This window comes from Gallus gallus, chromosome 3 (genome assembly GCF_016699485.2).
Source record: "Gallus gallus isolate bGalGal1 chromosome 3, bGalGal1.mat.broiler.GRCg7b, whole genome shotgun sequence".
In the NCBI taxonomy this organism is placed as follows: Eukaryota; Metazoa; Chordata; class Aves; order Galliformes; family Phasianidae; genus Gallus; species Gallus gallus.
This window is the reverse complement of record NC_052534.1, coordinates 109,675,264-109,695,722: the sequence shown is the minus strand read 5'-3', so window position 1 is coordinate 109,695,722 and position 20,459 is coordinate 109,675,264. Positions and strand designations below refer to the sequence as shown.

At 46.8% G+C, this 20,459-nt stretch overlaps 1 protein-coding gene across 3 annotated transcripts in view; it reads left to right on the top strand.

The window, feature by feature from the left end:
* The window catches only part of ADGRF5 (adhesion G protein-coupled receptor F5), a 39,916-nt gene extending 21,542 nt beyond the window's left edge, over positions 1-18,374 (top strand). For all 3 annotated transcript variants that reach the window (XM_046939034.1, XM_004935931.5, XM_004935933.5), the window contains exons 5-22: positions 420-590; positions 1,497-1,673; positions 2,468-2,595; positions 3,072-3,130; positions 3,585-3,727; positions 4,423-4,635; positions 5,202-5,435; positions 6,769-6,933; positions 7,056-7,274; positions 8,032-8,250; positions 9,145-9,294; positions 10,352-10,545; positions 10,687-10,860; positions 11,846-13,198; positions 14,108-14,149; positions 14,236-14,295; positions 16,590-16,674; positions 17,042-18,374. In XM_046939034.1, the coding sequence (XP_046794990.1) occupies positions 420-590; positions 1,497-1,673; positions 2,468-2,595; positions 3,072-3,130; positions 3,585-3,727; positions 4,423-4,635; positions 5,202-5,435; positions 6,769-6,933; positions 7,056-7,274; positions 8,032-8,250; positions 9,145-9,294; positions 10,352-10,545; positions 10,687-10,860; positions 11,846-13,198; positions 14,108-14,149; positions 14,236-14,295; positions 16,590-16,674; positions 17,042-17,121 (3,866 nt within the window). In that variant the 3' untranslated portion in view covers positions 17,122-18,374. The remainder of the gene's footprint in view (positions 1-419; positions 591-1,496; positions 1,674-2,467; positions 2,596-3,071; positions 3,131-3,584; positions 3,728-4,422; positions 4,636-5,201; positions 5,436-6,768; positions 6,934-7,055; positions 7,275-8,031; positions 8,251-9,144; positions 9,295-10,351; positions 10,546-10,686; positions 10,861-11,845; positions 13,199-14,107; positions 14,150-14,235; positions 14,296-16,589; positions 16,675-17,041) is intronic.
* Positions 18,375-20,459: the final 2,085 nt, after the last annotated feature.

Genomic DNA, 20,459 nt, shown 5'->3' with positions numbered 1-20,459 from the left:
CATATGAGCAAAGCTCCTATGCCAGATGAAACTCACGGTATAGAAGGAAAACCAAAGCAGGAGGTGCTGAGCGGTGTGGGGTCACAGGATAACCGTGCATGGCTTCAGTTCTTGTTGATCACCCACCCACTTACTGACTCAAAGGAGAGGAGGGATGAGATGGCTTTTCTCTGTGTATCTTATGCCATTTAGATTTGCTTCCTATTGGTCTGACACCACAGGTATGTGGCTTTGGTCGGACAGGCAGCAGGTAGAAGTAGTGCAGAATATCTGCACAGCAGGAAGTTGGAAGCGTTCCTAAATAGAATGCCATGCTCTGCTGCTATGAAATTGCAACCAAGAGCCAAATGCCACCCAGGAAGCCCCCAGGTTAAGATTTACCCACACAGCTTTGCAGCCTCATGCCATTTCTCTTCCAGTGATCCTTTTTGACCTTCCACCCCTGGAGTATGCCATTGACATTGAAGTAAGCCTCACGAATTCATCCTTCCTGGCACCAATCAAGGAGTACTTCAGAAACCTCCATCTTCCAGTTTCAATCAATATTTCAGATGTAGAAATGACAGTTTCAAGTATCAACATCACAACAGGTGGGTTGGCTGTTTATTTTTGTATTCTGGCTGACATTCTTGCTTGCCAGTATTCGATATCTCCCACTCTTACTACTCATCATGCCTAGAAGCCAGCAGTACAGAATGGTCTCTGTTGCCCAGTGGGAGCCCCATCAAAGCCCCATCACGCAGCGTGGTTTGTTACCTCCACCCCACTGCTTGTCTTTACATAACGTTGGCATTAGTAACCCCAAATGCTTTTCTTTTCCTAAGGAAGGGACAGAGCCAGAGGAAGCCTGAGCCAAAGAATTTTGCTGCAGTTTAAATAACAAGCAGTTCGAGTTACTTTCAAGTTTCAGGAAGCTGTGACAACAGCTATCAGGCTGTTTCCTTCCCTCCCACTTGTGTTTGGAGTGTAAATCACTGCAAGGGGCTCTGCTCTGACCTGGCAGGCTGCGTGAGATGCAGTCAGCACCAGGCTTACTCTTATGGGTACCAGGCAGGCTTTGTTACCTAGCTGTGGTTGTGAAACATCACGTCCAAGCAATTAATGCAGCAGAGGGTATATGAACACACCAGGCCTTTACAGGGGCAGGGGAGGAATCTCTGTACCTTCCTGACGGCCCAAGAAGCAGTGAAAGCAGGCATTCTCAAAACAGTGTGCAAATGGATCTTCTAAAGGCCTCGAGGGCCACATGCAGAGTGTGAAAATCACTTTGTTAATAACTTATTCTACTGTGGCAGGGGAAGGCCGGGGGGTGAGGGCAAGGCTGTGCCCCCCGGGTGGTGGGCATGGCACAGCTCCCCAGGGCCGGAGCTCCGACACAGGGCTGGGGATGCTGTGTGGGGCCAGGCCTGGGACCACGGTTCCTTTGGGGTCCCTTCCTACTCGAGATGTTGTGTGCTTCTATCGTTCTTACAGTGTTTCTCTCTGTCCAACACTAGTCTGTGTGCCCAGTGAGAACAAGAGCTGCTGTTCTTGTGAAAGCGGATATGCCTGGCCAAGCACGGGGTGCAGTGACCTGATCAGCTGCCCTGCTCTCAGCCGAGCTCCCAACCAGCCATGTGGCTACACCAGGGAAAGGCCTTTCAATGGGCCCTACTGTGAACCTCAGAATGGAGGTAAGGAGAGATCACGCTGAGCCTGAGCACTGCAAACCCCTGTGCTGCTTCAAAGGTGGAGTAGAGCTGAGCAGAATGTTGGGCTGCATCCTTGCCCATGAGTGTGGAAAGAGTGTAGAGATGCCCTGGATCTCTATTCTCTTTCAATGGCTGTTTACGAGGGTGGATAGTAATGGGACAAGGGGGAATGGTTTTAAACTGAGACAGGGGAGGTTTAGGTTGGATATGAGGAGGAAGTTTTTCCCCCAGAGGGTGGGAAGGGAGGCGACCCTGCACATATCAGGGGGTTGGAACGAGATGAGCATTGTGGTCCTTTTCAACCCAGGCCATTCTATGGTTCTGTGATTCTATGATTCTTTGTGATTTGGGGCCCTCTCAACACACTTATGTGGAGATACGTAGTGCCATGCAAGAGCCCCAGCTCCTGCAGGCCCTCATGTGCCTCTGTGGGAATTTCTACTAAGCAAAGACAGTTTCTTCTCCTCAGATTTTCATTAACAGAACTAACAGATGTGACCAAATTGTGTCAAAATACTCCAGAGGAGAGAAGGAATAAAACAAATGAAAAAAAAACCAGCACATATCTTTTGTTAGTTTTCGTTCTGTGGCTCTCAGGATGAGATGCTCATGACTCTTTAGGAGCCTGGCTGTTGACTGGACATTCAGGCTCGCGGTAGTGGGATGGACCTGTTGCCTCTGCAACCCAAGACAGAGCCATGAAGGCTTTGAGGAAGTCACTATGGCTTGTAGTTGTAATCGTTGCTTTTGATTTATTTTTATGCCTCTCCTTACAGACTCATGTGGTATGGGAGAGCCCACTGTAATGAATATGTCAGTAAGACTTGACACAGCCTTCCACGATGATCTCAGGAATCATTCTTCCCAACTATACAGAAAATACAAAGCTGACCTCGATAAAGCGGTAATGGATTTTGTTTTCCATCCATAAAGCTACAAAGCCCTCTTCTAAAGCAGCATTTATCCCATGTCTCAGCACCTGATTTGTCACTGTCGCTGCCCCACTTTGCAGTGGGGAGCTGCAGAGGCTGCAGCACTTGTAGCTCTGAAGCAGGCCACAGCTTAGCTCCACTAAAAGGACAAAATTCCCCTTTGTTTTAACACATAGGAAGACAAGGAAGTATTCAGAAATCTATTGCATCGATAATATGAAAAAAAAATCACATTATTGGTTCCACCTTAAATCCCCATGAGTGTGTAGAGAATGAAGCCATCCACATAAGTGTGTTCTGGTGGCAGTGGGAAGAGCACCAGGCCCGTTCTCTCAGATACGCTGCACGCTCCCGCTCACAGCGATGTTGGATGGAGAGCTCCCTGTTTTAGGTACACTAGAGTGATAATGCAGAGGACTCAAGTCGTGTCATATGTCTTTGTTTACAGTTTAAAGCTAGCTACGGGTGCTTACCGGGCTTTGTGTCAGCAACAACAACTGGTTTCAGGTAAGGAAGCAATTTCATGTTTTCCTAGGGGGCACAAATCTCTCCTCAAGGCAACACAGCGCAGCAAAGCCTACACTCACTCTGCTTAGAACTCATGCACAGTATGCACATATGACACAAGAGTGTCATAGCTGCAAAGGAAATCCCAACCATTAGCATGAAAGTAGGACTATGGATAACATAGCTCTGGGCAGCCTGGTCTGGTGGTTGGCGACCCTGCACATAGCAGGGGGTTGGAACTGGATGATGACTGTTGTCCTTTTCAACCCAGGCCATTCTGTGATTCTGTTCTATGATTCTGTGATTCTTCTTATATACCAGAGCAAGCTGTGAGTCCTACAGGAGCCTTTGGCTCTCATGCCTTCCTAGGCGCACAGGATGGTCCCACAACATAGAAATACACCAGTAAGCAAGGCTGCCAGGTCATGGTGCTTCTTTTATTCTGTCTGCTCAGGCCTGGGAGTGTTGAGGTGAACTACAGAGTGGAGGCAGGATCAGCGAGCTTCCAACAGCTGGAGCATTCCAGCAGATTTGTTACACAGTACCTGGATGAACCATACAGCATAGTGCCTACCTCCTTTACAGCAGAAATAACGAGTAAGTGCAAAGCTCTCTCCGTGTTTCCCTTCAGCATTCACCTTATGTTGTTGATTATCTAATTCTGGACCTACAAAAACTGTTTATTTCTCATCTGTTTCATTTCACCCTGTGCCACCAAAGCTTAGAACTTGAATGAGATGGCCATGCATGCAGCATTTCCCACTGAAACCCAAACTCTTCCACTACTCTGTTAAACCCTGATGCAGTATCTCCTTGGGAGAAAGACTGAATCCCTTGAGCTCAGCTCCAGAACTGAGCTCTTTGCATGTCAGGCTGCCAATACTCTCCACACCATCACTCCAAAACAAGCACCTCCCCTAAAGAACATGTTCCCTCTGATTTCCTTGGCACTTTGTCCAAGCTGCTGCAGCACAGTGCCCAGCAGGGTGCCCCCATCTCTCATGGTCTGAGCACTGACCCGGCTCTCTCTGAGGGCCCTCTCCTTGGGTTACTTCTCCTCCCAGATTTTCTGCTTGGAAAGCAGAGCTGGTGCAAGTCCATCTTCATAAAGCAGTCTGGGATCTTTGGCTGATGCAGATGGTAGAAGAAGACCCTGTGGGAAAATGCAGTATCTGCTATCAGAGGCAGTTCCCTGCAGCCAAAGCTGAGTGTGTGCAGCTGCAGGGCAGCTGCGACTGCCACAATGAAAGGCGCCATGAAATGATGCAGAACGCTGCACTTTGTCTTCCCAGATCGCACAAACTTCACAGTGAGCCCTGCCCACATTTTTGAAGGGGATACCATCCAGATGGTGTGTGAGATAAACACCACGTCTGAGAACATGACCTGGTATCGTGACAGTCAGATCATCCTCAACAGCTCACGGCACTCCGTGAGGACAGACAACAACACTGCGATGTCACAGGCAGTTCTTACAATTACCAACGTTACGCAGGAGGATTCTGGTATGATTTCCTATCATTAAAAGAGCAGATGCAAATCTCTAGTGCAGCTAATTCTATGAGAAGCAGAGGCATGCAGTGACTGCGACTCCCTGGAGTAAGACAGAAAAACAGAGCATCCCTCATCATTTCCCTGTCAGCTTTTGGCCGCTTCTTGGTCTGATTGTTTTCTGTAATGAACCACCCACTGACCTGCAGTGCCAGTACCACGTGGAAGACTGACATGGATATTTTCAGTGCCAGGATTCCCTATCACATCACAGGAGTGGCTGTTCAGCAGTGGGGCCGCCTCGTCCTCTGTGTGAGGTAACTGAGGCTGTGACTGCATTTTGCCTCAAAGGCCTTTGTCCCCTTTGCAAACGGAACCCAAATAGTAGAGGAGCCCACAGAGTTTAGTTTTTCACGTGTTCCTGTTGAGAGCTTTCTGAAAATCAGAGGAAGGGAAATGGGTGGCATTGTGCCAGGATGTGTTAAAACTCAACGCAAAGTGGCTTCCAGTTCACAGCTCCAAATGCAGGGAGCCAACAGCAAAATGTGCTCTGTGTGCAGATGTTGTCTTTGTCTTACAGGTACCTACAAATGCACTTTTGCAAACAGATACTGGTCTTTAAATCTGATATACGAAGGCACCAAAGAAATACAAGTCTCTCCACTACGTATCATCTCATATTCAAACGACTATAAAGTTCACTGCAACAGCCCTGAGATACAGGCAAACAGCCCTGTGCTGTTCTGTTGCATTGATGGACAATTACCACTGCTTACTGGTGACTGGAAGGTGAATGGAGCGATCAGTATTACAGGTGAGATTTACAAAAGGTTGCCTTTCACTGCTGGGTTTGCATGTCTGTCAGAGACCTCCTGCTGCTCGGCAGCAGCTAGCCCAGAGGTCTGAGCCCAAGGTGGGCATGGGGTATGCCCCAGGCTGGGGCCAAGTGTTGTACAGACTCTGTACGCACTTCTCAAGTGTAGGTGGAATTCTGGGCATCTCCATGCACTGTGCAGATAGTGATACTCACATATCTGCCATCCCGATTGGAAACAGCTGTCTAGACCACCATCACACTGACTGTCCAAAAAGCTTATTTCTGCATCCTCTGGTTTTGAGAGAAACAATGAGTTGTAAGGGTGTCTGTGATTATCTGCAGAGACATCCGTGGGGAACTGAAAGCCTCTGTGTACCACGTAACAAGATGGGGATACCAAGAGGGATGAGCAGTGCCCTTCAGAACCTCTCCAGCGTACCTAAAAACTGACTCCACACAGGGCTGTGCTCCATCACATACCAATTGAGTCAGACTTCCCATTAGGCTTTACTAATGGCATGAACATAAGAGTTAATATATCTCCAGGCACAATGTGTTGCGGAGAGTTACGAAATAACGTCAATAGAGAATCTCACACAAGTCCATTATAACCAGCTTAATGCCCTCTTTAGTATTTACTGGGTATGGATTCCTTAAGTGTTTTATGGGTATGGATTTTCTGTTTAATGATAACCATTTGTTATTAAAGGAATTTAGCAGAAAGTGGGACATACAGATAAACGTTCAAAGTTAAGGCACACAGTCCTTCCCACAGAGCACAGCCACTGGTGTGCAGCAGTGCTGGCAGAGAGGGGTGAAATCTGGGCTGCAAGAGCCCACTTGTCCTTTATTCCCGGAGGCCAAGCTTCCCTCCCTGGCTTTCCTCCTGTACTGCCTACCTTGTTTCCTACATATGGCAAATGAGGTCAGGCTGATCCAGAACAGCCTTAATTCATAGAATCATAGAATGGCCTGGGTTGAAAAGCCACATCCAGCCTGGCCTTGAATGCCTGCAGGGATGGGGCATCCACAGCCTCCTTTGGCAACCTGTTGCCCATGCTGGCACATCCAAGCACTGTTGTGTAAGTTAAATTAATTTTGGCCACAGAGCAGTGCTGAAGGCAGGGCATTGGGCCTCTGAGACCTCTGTGAGCGCTTCCAGAGTGAAGGATTAGGAAGGACTTCAGCACTGATGTGTTCAAGTGGCATTCTATCAGACGGTTCCTACAAAACCACCAGGCTTCCTTAGCTAGTGTGACTGCTTGGGATTTCCGGAGCCCAACTGCTGTTAGACACCCCCTGACCTTCCATGAGCTCTTTTTCTCTCTAGGAGTCCCCAGTTTCAGCAGCAACTGCACTGAATACAAGCTCAACATGACGGACTCGCTGTGCTTGGCCGAGCATTCAGGTACGGTGACGACATACACGTGTGAGCTGCAGACAGGGCACGGCGCCAGGAGCAGCCGGGACATCCGAGTGATGTACTTCCGAGCAGGTGAGAGGAAGCACCCAGAGACCACCTGCTGTCTGAGGCTCTCTGCAGCACACACCACTGGCAAACCGATGATTATGACAAGTGACCCTCAATATAATGACATTTGCCTTGTGTTGTCTTAGCCCAGGTAAGAATATCTTCCAGCGTAAACACAACCGTTTCCGTGGGATATGGCTTCAGTCTAAAGTGTGAAAGCGATACGAGCAATTACGACAGCATCAGCTGGGAAATCCATTCTGGAGATAGAATACAAGCAGTAGAATGCGCTGCATGCATTAGAACCAACAAATCCATGGCCACATCCATGCTCGTGGTGAACACTGCCACTCAAGACTGGAATGGTGAGTGAATATGGCTTACACCAGCTACAAAGGCAATGAAATCATAGAATCAGAGAATCAGAGAATCAATCATAGGATGATAGAATGGCCTGGGTTGAAAAGGACCACAATGCCCATCCAGTTCCAACCCCCTGCTATGTGCAGGTTTGCCAACCAGCAGACCAGGCTGCCCAGAGCCACATCCAGCCTGGCCTTGAATGCCTGCAGGGATGGGGCATCCACAGCCTCCTGGGGCAACCTGTTCAGTGCATCACCACCCTCTAGGGGAAGAACTTCTCCTAATATCCAACCTAAACCTCCCCTGTCTCAGTTTAAAACCATTCCCCCTTGTCCTATCACTATCCACCCTCATAAACAGCCGTTCCCCCTCCTGTTTATATGCTCCCTTCAAGTACTGGAAGGCCACAATGAGGTCTCCCCACAGCCTTCTCTTCTCCAAGCTAAACAAGCCCAGTTCCCTCAACCTTTCCCCATAGGAGAGGTGCTGCAGCCCTCTGACCATCTTAGCGGCCCTCCTCTGGACCCGCTCCAAGAGCTCATCATCCCCAGCCCAGCAAATAGCTGAGATACCTCATCATGGGAGATAGAAAAAACGAGAATTAAAATTAAAATTGCTCGAGAACAGAAAACGCCGATAGTGTCAGGATTGTAACCCCAATACTGTCAGGATTGTACTTGTTCAGTAACAGGGCTGGTGAGCATGCAGAAGCTGAGGAGCACTTCCACTTAGACATGGCTTTTGTGTCACTGCTTCCAGGCACCTACATCTGCACATTGTCCCAGGACTCCCTGAACAGTTCTGCCAGCGTGACAATCAATGTCATTCCGTTGCCCCTGAAGCAGAACATCCTGAGGGACCCCGTTAGAACGCCTATCATGTGCGGAACGCCCCAAGCCCTCACCTGCTGCATCAGTGCTAACAGCATGGGAGATTATGATGTTAAATTTGTGGTACAAGAAAAAGAATTTCAAGCTGGTAAGAAAGAGTAAACTTGTGGAGTCACCAGTTACATACGTACTGCAACCCAGACCCCCAGGCCCTGTCATTTTCTGTTGTTTTCAGTTATGTTCATGTAACCAATTTGTACTTACTGCTATTCCGACTACCTGCGAGCACCACTAAGGGTATGAAAAGATACAGAAATGGGCGTTTTTAGGATGGTTGCCAGGCCTAGGGAGTGTGGCTGAGATCACTCAGAAGAGTAATTGAAGTGCTGCCATAGCAATGAGGCACACTCAGCATCTGCTGTGCCGTGCAGGGCAGTGGGAGGGGAGCATCATCAGCACCGTTCTGTTAGGGATGGCTGAACCACATTTATTTTCCTTTATATTCCACTCTGCCACCTGTTTGAAATGAGTATCAAGGCAATGTTGCTTATGACATTCCACTGATTTTGAAAAAGCATAGAATAACACATCAGGAGTACAATTCAAAGATCTACCTTCATTGTGGTTGTAGGTGCCATCTCCAGCAGCTGAGGCTTCCATGTCTTTAATCTTAGGGTGGGTGTTTGGCTTCCCTGGTACAGCCCTATAGACTGGAAGTTTTCAGGCAGCTGACAAAACAGCTGGGTTAGAAGTGAGCACAGAACACCTAAACTATCTCAGAAAGCAGGCAGGAGCAAAAAGACAACGGGCTGAAGTGGGAGATGAAGGAGATGGGGGGATCCTTGGGTTGCTGAGGTGTGTTGGGTTCTCTCTGGAGGAGACTGCAGTTGGGGCATACTGAGAAGCAATGGGAGAGTGGGACAGATCCAGAATTCAAAAGATCCAGACAGACACAGCTGTGTCCCACAGAGAAATGTCAGCTTTCTGCTGCCAGCTGGTTGGCCTAGAGCCAGTACTAACCCACCTCTAACCTTCCATGCAGAGAAAGAAGAGCAAGGAAATTTCTTTTGCTACTCGTACAATTACACAGAAACAGAATGCAGGAAAAAGGAGCTGGAGGCGTATTGCAAGTTTGTGAACAGCAATGAGCAGGAGGTCAGCAGCAACAGTATAAATCTGAGCCTGATACCTGGTAAGCACAAAGCTCCTTTTGGCTGCTACATAGGAAATCCCAGTATCTCTGGTAAAGCAGATGCCACCAGTTTTATCAGGGGTGACACCTAACAGGAACTGTTCTTGTTTGCCAAGAACTTTTGTCTCCTTTCTGGCAGGAAATTTTGGAATGCAGAGCAAAACATGCATTTTGCTGACATTAAAAAAATAATAATAATCCAACAAGATGTTCTGTTTTACAGCCTTTGCTAGGGCAGGCACTTACCTGACAGTGCCACATATATATGCAGACACTTGATTTTAAGTGGCAGCTGCTGTGAATAACCCAATCAAAGCCAAGTAGCAGGCACCGTTCATCAAAAAGGTGTTAAGGCCTCACTATCAAGACCTTAATGAGCTTCCTATGAGAGCTACAGCAGAACTGAGTCCTTCAGCATAATAAACTCACTCTTAGGTTAGAAAGGACCACAGATATACAGAGACTTACAGTTCACAAGTGGTCAATGTAGTCACAACCTCAGCCCTATGGTGCAATGCAACCCAATGGACAAAGCCTAAAACAGTGGGTGTTCATTTGGCAGCTCAATCAAGTACCCCAAAACAAAGGGTTTTCTTCAGTTTTCTTTTTCATTTCATGATTGAAAAAAGAAAAAACAAAAAGAAACTGGGGTGAGAATTTAGAAGCCAGCATTCTTTTCACCAGGTTTTGCTTGCAGCTTTTCCTTGAGCAGCAAAGCACCGCAGGCCCATAGCAGAGAGACCAGCGTACAGGGACACAGAATGTTTCCCAGCTCTCAATAAAGATCCTGCTTAGGCCTTGGAAGAATGTTTGAAGATGTAAATCAGTCTTTCTGTATATTCTTACTATGGAGGGCAGTGAAAGCTTGGAAGTTATTGGGAAAAAAACCAACTTCCAAGACATATACCCACTGAAAGGTCATAATTAATGAAAAGAGAAAACTGAAATCCTAATATAAAGAACTAAGAACGTTGTGTGGTCACTTGTGCAATGGGAGGTAAATCATTCATCTCTGTGCTTCTCAGTTGTCCACCTTGATGTCTTTCTCTCAATGCAGATAAGGACATCATTTCCTGCTCAGAAAACAATACCTTTGGAAAAGAAGGAGACATATTGAAAAAGTCGTGCTCTGTTTTAAATACTACTTTTATCCGAGGCAGCAACATTTACAAGTGCTTCAACAGCTCATGGAAGATGGAAAAGAATGACTGCGTATCCGAACAGATAAACAACCTGCTGCTCATGGCAGAGGTAACGTGTCTGGAGGGACGGAGTTTACCTCTTAACAGCATGGTGCTCTCTGTGTTATTAGTATAGCTGTAGCCATTATGAAGGAGGATCAAGCTTCAGGCAAATTGCATGCATGTGATACACTGCTATTTTCTGTTCCAGTCCTTGGTCAACAGTCCCAGTGCAAAAGTTGGTCTACCTAACTTCCTTCAGAACCTGCGGAATCAGACAGAACTGCTGCAAAATGACAATTCTTCTGCAAATCTTGCTGCAATTGTTACCATCCTCTACAACATCTCTTCTATTCCAGTAGAAGCAAAGCAGTCCACTATCTCTGTAAGGTTTTATTTGACGCTTGTTAATACTCATCAACGCCTTTGGTCTCCTTTGTCATAAAGAATGACATTCCTCCTGATGGACTTCTGTGGTTACTTAGAGTCAGGAACAGGAGGGAGTTAAAGCAATGAGACAAAGTGACCACAAAGATTAAATGACAGCAAAGAAACAAGTATTTATGAAAGCTCAAGATGATGAAGACTAGGAGCGTAAGCATGAAAGAGAGATTGGTGTATTCTAGCTTAGCAGCTAGAAATGTTCTAGGGGCCCATAAATGCCCCTAGAGGAAAGGCCAAGGAATGGGCTGCCCAGGGAGGCGGTGGAGTCACCAACCCTGGAGGTGTTCAAGGAACATTTGGACGTTGTGTTGAGGGACATGGTTTAGTGAGAACCATTGGTGATGGATGGATGGTTGGACTGGGTGATCCTGTGGGTCTTTTCCAACCTTGGTGATTCTATGATTCTATGAATGATGGAGTAGGAGTGAGAATAGAAAATAGGGTTTAAATAAGGATAGGAAGAGTAAATTCCAGTGGCCACAATGATGCAAGGAAAATCAACTGATGTTACAACAACTGAATTGCACAACATATCACAGAAATGCTTGTAAGCCTTGATTGTCAGGTATAGAGGAATAGCACTGCTCTTCTGAGCAGAAATGTGCAAGAAGACTTGATGTTTTCTATTTGGAGAATGAGATAGAGAGAAAAATCAAAGATAGCATAAAGGTTGAGGGCTGGGGAAAAAGGCTGGAGAAGAGAAAATATTAACATGTAAAGACAAGCTAAGCAAATCTACTTTGGAAGCCTTGACTTGAAAATAGGGTGTGCAGAGGATTAATAATTGAACATTTCATATGGACTGAGCAAAAGAAGAACATGTAGGGGTAATTCAGCAGGTGGTTCTAGGTCAATGCAGAAATTATCATCAAAAACAACTATCTGTACAAGATTTCAGTTACAGCATTATTGTTCTGTTGTTACAGGATTACTTCACTACAGTGGACATTATCGTTACTGATTTCAAAAAGGAACTTTGGGCTGACCTGAATGAAGGGCAGGTACCCATAAGTTCTTTGTTACTGAATGCGGTGGAAAGATTTTCTGAGAACCTCCAACCAGTTAATAATACCATTCCACATCTGTCCACTGAGACCCTTGAGCTGCAAGGCATGGTTGTCACAGAACATAGCCACGCAGACTATAATAAGAACTTCAGCCGTCTAGGAAACCTCACAGCTAATGTGCTGATTGATAACATTGAGACTCTGCCTCCAAACTCAACCATTGTCAGTGTGGCCTACTCAGCACTTGGTCATATTTTGCCTGTGAAGGAGAACATGTCTGTGAACAGTTTAGTGATATCAACAGCTCTGAGCTGCGAGAGAAACCAGAACTTCCATATTAATATGACCTTTCAGAAAGAAAACATATCTCTGAAGATGCCCCTGTGTGTCTTTTGGGACTTCAAACTCAACAAAAGTAGGGGAGGCTGGAATGATCGTGGTTGCACGCAAACAGAGGAAGGCAGCAATGTCATTTGTTCCTGCAATCACTTGACACCATTCTCCATTCTGATGTCACCGGATGAACCTGCTCACAATTCTGTTGAAGATTACATCACCCACATTGGCCTGGCCATTTCAATCTTGAGTTTAGTGGTCTGCATTGTAATTGAATCCTTAGTTTGGAAAACTGTGACAAACAACACAACCTCCTACATGCGTCACGTCTGTATTCTCAACACAGCGACATCTCTCCTAATTGCTGACATTTGGTTCATTGTTACTGCCTCCATCAATGTGCAGAAAAGAAATATCTGTATTGCAGCCACATTCTTCATCCATTTATTCTACCTATGTGGCTTTTTCTGGATGCTCAGCCTCGGCCTCATCCTTTTTTACAGACTAGTCTTCATCTTACATAACACAAGCAAGACATCTCAGAAAGCAGTGGTATTCTGCCTGGGTTATGGGTGCCCCTTTGTGTTTGCAGTCACCACCATTGCTGTCACATTGCCGTGGAACACTTACACCAGAAAGGATGCCTGCTGGCTCAACTGGAAGGACAGCAAAGCTGTCTTGGCCTTTGTCATACCTGCCCTGGCCATCGTGGCCATGAATTTGTTCATCACTGCAGTTGTGATAATAAAAATACTAAGGCCGAACATTGGGGACAGGACAAACAAACAAGAGAGGAAGACCTTCTTTCAAATTTGCAAAAGTCTTGTCATCTTGACACCACTGTTAGGCCTCACGTGGGGATTTGGTCTTGCCACCATCATCAGAAATAGCCACCAGACTTTCCACATCCTCTTTGCTCTGCTCAATGCCTTGCAGGTGAGTTGCACATAGGCATGGTTTTGTTTCATCTTATGCCCATTTAACAAGCAGTGACATTCCTGCAGTGCTGTGCTTGAGGGGAATGAAAACAGTACAGGAAGGCTCAGGTTTGTCTTACACATCTTCACTCCCAAAGGGCTCTTTGGGAAACCCATTCCAGGCATTCATACCTTGTATGATCAGCTTCATTAACAGGTGTGCCTTGTAGTTGCACAGACACAACTTCTAATTCTGCCAGTACTTTTGGCAAGAACTCCCATCCTGAAGATGAGGAAAATAGCCCCGTTATTTTCAGTTGGGCAAGCTACAGCTCATCAAGTGTCTGCTCTCATTACAGCACATCTGGAGGCATCATATGATCCTCTTGTGGGTTCAAGCAACGAGGAAGCATAAATGACATGAAAATCCCCCCAAACAGCTGAGTAGTGCCAGTAAGAGAGGAACTGACCAAACCCATGCAATGAATTTTCAGTCAGCGTGGTTCTTACAACCAGAAATTCAGTTGGCCAGTAGGATGGATTTCTTAAAGACAACAATAGTTATGTCTGCTGTATCTCTTAAGAAAGTCCTCAAAGCCATACACTCCAGACCAATCTCTCTTTTCTATTGTGCACCTCCCAGCTTGGAAAAATAGGAAGGGCAAGCTTCTCATATACAAATACCCATTATTCCAAATGTACTTAATGCTAGCAAACTACCTGGGTCATCTTCTAAAACAGGTATTCAGTCTGTCCTGGAGGACTCCAACCACATCAACAGTCCATCATTATGTGAAATGCACTCTGAAAACGCCTTCTATCCAAGAGTTTGGAGTTTTAATGGTCAGCATGGACAATGTTTGAGATAACTGTGAGGTTCTGCAATTAAAAGTTGGTGTTGTCAAATGTGTCATTTTCTGTTTCCTAGGGACTGTTCATTTTGGTATTTGGGACTCTATGGGACAACAAGGTAAGAAGTCAAACTATTTCCTGTATTATGTGACAGATTGTTGGATTTTGTACATAGTTATGTGTTTTTCTGTCTTGAACAAATAGATAAAAGAAGCCCTGCTGAAGAGGAATTCACTCTCCAGATGGAGTTCGCAACAAACAAAGGTGAAATTCTTAAGAACATATTTCTAACTTACTGTTGAATAACCTATCATTCTCCATGTGTCTCTTAAGTCCAATGCACTTCATATGCGGAACTGTTTTTCAGAACTGACAAGAAAGAAAAGAAATTAACAACACAAACAGGAATACATTCCCCTTTACAAAGTTCATTATTTCACTTATAATAATTGGTAAAAATGAGAAGGAGCTTAGTGGATATTTGATGTAGAGCAGTATATGAAAACATACTGAATTTCATAAGAAATAAACAACAAAATGTGACTGGAACTTTCAGTTAGAAGAAAGAGAGTTCCAGGGGCAGCATTAATTATTCACAATGTAAGAAGAATTCAAAAGGAATTCCTTGGGCAGATACCCTTCAGCTCTGAGCAGAATGGACGTGCTGCTGCTGGGACTCCTAAGGCAGCTGATAGGTTGGCAGCACTTTATTCTTAGAATAGAAAACAGGAAGGAGAAACAATATTTTGCCCAAATCGTGTCCATTTGCAATCACAGAACAGCTGAGGTTAGGAGTTGCCTCTGGAGGTCATCTCATTCAGACTGCAGGAGGAAATGGTGGCAAATGTCTGTGTCAGCCTTGTGGTATCTGAATCACTCTCATGGTGCTGAGCTTTCCCTTTGTATAGCAACAGAATTTATTCAGAAGAATCTGCTGAAATATTGCTTAAGAAAACCCAAAATAGCTCAAAGGATGGAGACTCCCCAACCTCTCTGCCCCGTCTACTCCTCTGTTTGGCTTTGCTCACAGTGGAACCATTTTTCTTCCTAGGAGGGATTCCTTATACTTTGCATTTGTGCCCAGCGCCTTTTGTCCTTTCGTTGGGCACCAATGAGAAAATTCTGGCTGCCTTCTGCTGAACGTTTCTTCATTTAGGATTCTGAGAATGACTCATCTGATGTTTTTGAACTGGTACTGCCAGTGTTGCCGTGTTTTCTGCAGGAGGAATTCCACTGGAAATTCATAGCTAGGAATATTTCCTAATGCGTTTTTGGAGAGCCATTCCTTGTCTCTGTGTTGTGTTCCGCCGCCCTCTAGTGTGTAGAGTTAAATTTGCCTTTGATTATCCCAGAAGCCTTCATGGCCAATCCCAAGTGCGTAACTCTTAGCCTTACTGCCGGCCTTAATGGATAAAGGACCAGAGTGTTCTACCATCTGACACTGATAGAGGGCTGTGATCAGTGGCACAGTCTGGTTGGAGGCTGTAACTGGTGATGCTCCCCAGGAGCCAGTGCTGGATGCAGTCTTGTTCAACGCCTTTATCAATGACCTGGATGAAGGAACAGAGTCCATCCTCCACAAGTTTGCTGATGATATGAAGCTGGGAGGAGTTGCTGACACACCAGAAGGCTATGCTGCCATTCAGCAAGAGCTGGACAGGCTGGGAGTCGGGCAGAGGGGAAGCTGATGAGGTTCAACAAGAGCAAGTGTAGAGTCCTGTCCCGCACCTGGGGAGGAATAACTGCGTGCACCAGTACAGGCTAGGGGCTGACCTGCTGGAGAGGAGCTCTGCAGAAAAGGACCTGAGGGTCCTGGTGGCCAACAGGCTGTCCATGAGCCAGCAGTGTGCCCTTGTGGCCAAGAAGGCCAATGGTGTCCCGGCCAGGTCAGGCCACAGAGATGATGAGGGGTCTGGAGCATCTCCTGTACAAAGAAAGGCTGAGAGATCTGGGGCTGTTCAGCCTGGAGAAGAGAAGGCTGAGAGGGGATCTGATTAATGTTTATAAATACCTGAAGGGTGGGTGTCAAGAAGATAGGGCCAGGCTCTTTTCCATGGTGCCCAGTGTCAGGAGAAAGAAATTCCTTACTTTGACAGTGACGGAGCCCTGGCACAGGCTGCCCAGGGAGGTGGTGGACCCTCCTTCTCTGCAGACTTGCAGAGACCTGCACTCAAGACCTGCCTGCATGCCCACCTGTGCAACCTGCTGTAGGGAACTGCTCTAGGAGAGGCATTGGACTCAATGATCTCCAGAGGTCCATTCCAACCCCTGTGATTCTGTGACTCTGTGACTGACCCTGAAGGTTACACCGTGTTCCCAACTGGCCGACGGTTAGAGATAAGCTGTTACCTTTTGTGCTGGGTAGTTTTGTTTAAAGTTTGTCTATCTCCTCCACTGCCATCATAAACATGCAAATGGGTGAACTGATGCCATACAAACATCCAACCTGTCCCCTGCCTGTGCTGCACAACAGCTTTTTATTTTGACCTTTTACTTTTCTCCATGTGACTACAAAGAAAGTTCTAAGCTTTTAACAAAACGCCATTTCTCTCTTTCAGTCAACATCCCTGATCTTGGTGACACCAATGTTTTCCATGAGCTATCCATTTTCAAGAACATTCAACAACTTATGTGGCAAAACAGGTACGTGGCAATGGGTTTCTTCTCTCAAAGCACTGACAGGGCTTGGCCCAAGTTCCCACTCGAAGGGTTTGTCTGTCCAGTATCCATCAATCTGCCTATCCATTCATCCAGAGGTAGAATCATAATCACAGCATCATAGAATGGCCTGGGTTAAAAAGGACCACAGTGCTCATCCAGCTCCAACCCCCTGCTATGTGCAGGGTCGCCAACCAGCAGCCCAGGCTGCCCAGAGCCACATCCAGCCTGGCCTTGAATGCCTGCAGGGATGGGGCATCCACAGCCTCCTTGGGCAACCCGTTCCAGTGTGTCAGTACCAGCATATCTCACTCTGTCTGTCCTTCGGTCTGATCACTTTCTTGTTTTGCAGGAAAATACACAGTATCTTCTTCAGAGCCATCCAGTGCTTCCACAGAGAACATCTCCAAGTCCGATTCTTTGCTCAACTGAAGCACAGCAAATGATAAACCATTTAACCATGAAAGGACCTCTGCCCTTTCCATGATACACACAAAAAGCATCTGTGAGTCACCAAGCCGTGGGCTGCTTCCCATAGACCAAACTGTGCCTGGATGCATTCTTCTGGACTGACCTGCTCTGGTTACCATGTAAGGCAGGGAAGCTTTGTGAGGTGGAATTTTACAGGAGCTGTCAATACCAGAAGAGATAACAAGAGATTTTGGACATGGAAGGATTTGAAGACCTTTGGGTGCTGATGAAGCCACTGAAGAATTCTCAGCCTTTAAGAGGGTGCTTAGCTCTATGCAGTACTGAGCCATGAATCACAGTGCTATCCACAGCTGTTATCCAGTAGGTGTAGTATTTCCCCTATCAAATCTCCAGATGATTCCAAAGGGCTGTGCAGATAAACAAGTACCTCATCCCTTCCCACCTGCCCTCCTCTTAGAGCCTGGAAAGGCTGTGTTAAAGACTTCCTGGAACCCAAGATTGACAACCAAGACGGTCCATTTCAGACCATCCCTTTTGATCCAGAAAAAATGGAAGTCCATGAGGATTCCTGCGGGGTTTCTTTCAGATGGAATGTCCTGGAAGCTCCACGTAGCACTTTCTAAAGAAAAGGAAGCTTTATATCTTTAACTATAATTGTTTCTCCTTGATATGTAATATAGTAAAAAAAGGAGGGTTGCTGCCCTCTACTATAGAGGAAGCTGCAATTATTTATTGTTACGTATGCAGGGAGTCTCTTGTATAGCCTGTACATTTAGGTCTCCTTCCAGAGAAGAATCCCACTGAGAGTGCTCAGAATGAATATAACAATGGAACGCAATGAATATAAACCAGCATGTGCCAGGCAGGGTGAAAGGTTTTGTATAAATTATTGCTCTGTGACTGCATTTGTGGAATCAGTTATTTCCAAGCCTGCATGCCTTTACAAGGCAGGACTCCTATTTCAAGCAGAGGGCTATGAAAGAGCCTGCAGAAGACCTGTAGCACATCAAAGTGTTACACATCACAGTGCACGGAGATTTAAATTTGAGGCCATTACCAAGTAAGACTGTCAGGTACAGCCCCTTTTGGTTCCTGGGGAATCAGGGCTATGTTTGCTGGTGGTGAGCTTGTTCCCAGGACTTCGGAATGGACCAGGATGGGAAACTGTTGCCTACTCTTCAAGGCACGTGTGATGGTTTGGTAGGGGCAGATGGCGATGAATGCAGACAATAAACAAGCATCAATCAAGTGCATTATTTATATTGAAAGCAGTTTCTTTTTCTTTGAAGATGTAGATACTAACAGTAGAACTGTAACACAATTAGACAATTAGCAACCACTCTGTAGCTGTCCTACCCACTGTCACAACAAGAACCAGGTCATTGGCACAGCCAAGGTGAGCAGTGGGCTCACAACAGCTTGCTCACCTCAGGAGGGTGGCATTTTGGTGAGTTGGCTACGTTTGTTCAACCCTTCATCCCAACTCCTCCTCGTGCCCTCCACGAACACCCTCTGCTGAAGTGCAGGCTGCCATATGAACTTGTTTTCTGACAGTTGCCATCGCTTGGATCTTCTACTTAACTTCAAGGCACTGAGTTAAATGGCATTCTAATAACAACCTACCACGTTCATCTTATCTCTGGGTTTCTTTTCTAGCAATGGAACAGTCACTGCTGGAGGTGGTGGGTGATCATTGGGGTGTCCCTCAGCCCCGCATGTGGCAAGAGAGTCACCAAGAGATTGTATGGTCTGTGTTCATCATGTCCTGCCTGCTGCCCCTTAATTTCTTTTCTCTCCATATCATTTGTTGGCCATGAAGACCAGGCAAGCAGAGTGGTAAAGGAATTTGTCTTATTATCAACAAAGAAAATATATGGTTGTGGCCATGAGACTCACCCGGTCCGAGTCACAGCCTGCTGTGATCATAGAGTCATAAAATGAGTCACAGACACATAGAACAGCTGAGGTTGGAGGGGACCTCACAGCCCCAACCCCCCTCCATGTGCTGGGTGCCCCCAGCTCAGGCTGCCCAGGGCCCATCCATGGCCTCAGACACCTCCAGGGATGGGGCACCACAGCTCTGGGCAGTGCCAGGGCCTCACCGCCCTCTGAGAGAAGGATTTCTGGCTAACATCTATCCTAAACCTCCTCTACTTTACTTTAAAGCCATTCTTCCTTGTTCTATCTCAATCAGATCATGGAAAACCTCCTCCTTACGATCTCCCTCATTACTGGAAGGCCGCAGTGAGGTCTCCCCACAGCCTTCCCTTCTCCAGGCTGAACACCCCCAGCTCCCTCAGCCTTTCTCCACAGAGAGCTGCTCCAGCCCTCTCACATCCTCCTGGCCCTCCCCTGGCCCCGCTCCCACAGCTCCCACTTGCATACCTCCAAGCAGTTCCCAAAGAGCTCACAATTGGCTCTCCTGCATTCCGGAGTTGCCTGGTTATCACTGCCTCCTTTCTGAACTCCACCATCTCATCACTGCTGCATCCCAAGCTGCTCCCAGCCGGCCCTTCCCCAGCCAGCCCTTCCTGGTCAGTAAGAACCAGGTCCAGCAGCACATCTCTGCTCGCTGGCTCCTCTGCCACCTGCATCAGAAAGTTATCTCCAGTATGATGGTACTGAATGTGCTGCAGCTGTGAACAACCACCAGCGAGAGTGTCGGTAAGGCTCACATGTTAACACAAGTGAGTTTGTGCCATCAACTGCAGGAGAGAAGCAGCTGCTCTGAGGAGGAGCTCCTCCAGATATCACTTTGCCATTCCCTGCATCGTGTCTGAAGGATGGCTGATCAACACTCTTGCTGTGGTAGCGTTGCATTGCTTGCATTGGATGTACTCTGGTTTTGTGCAGCTCTCTGGGCTGCTGCCGTTGTTCCATTTGCTGTCCCGGTGTGCTCTGCTCACGCTGTGCTGCTGTTGGCCAGAGTGACAAACCTTGCTGCCAGGTGGCAGTGCTCCAGCACTCCTTGCTGCCAGTGTGACAGCAACGCTGGCAGCCTTGCAAGGGGCAGAGCTCATGGGGACAGTCCCCTCCCGCCTGCTGCTACCCCTGTGTTGATGCAGCCTGGAATGCTGTTGTTCTTCTGGGCTGCCTGAGCACACTGCTGGCTCATGTGCAATTTCTCACCCACCTGGACCCCTGAGTTCTTTTCTGCATCATTGCTCTCAATGACTTCTTCTCCCACTGATGCCTGGAAACATTGGAAAGAGCTCCATTCCTTACAGCCTCCAAGGTGTGGTGGTGAGGAGGGGGAGCGGAGATGTGCTCAGCTGTTCTCCCAGATCATTTGGGAGAAGTCTGAGATGCCCCTCCCAATCACTGCACGAGCCCTTTGT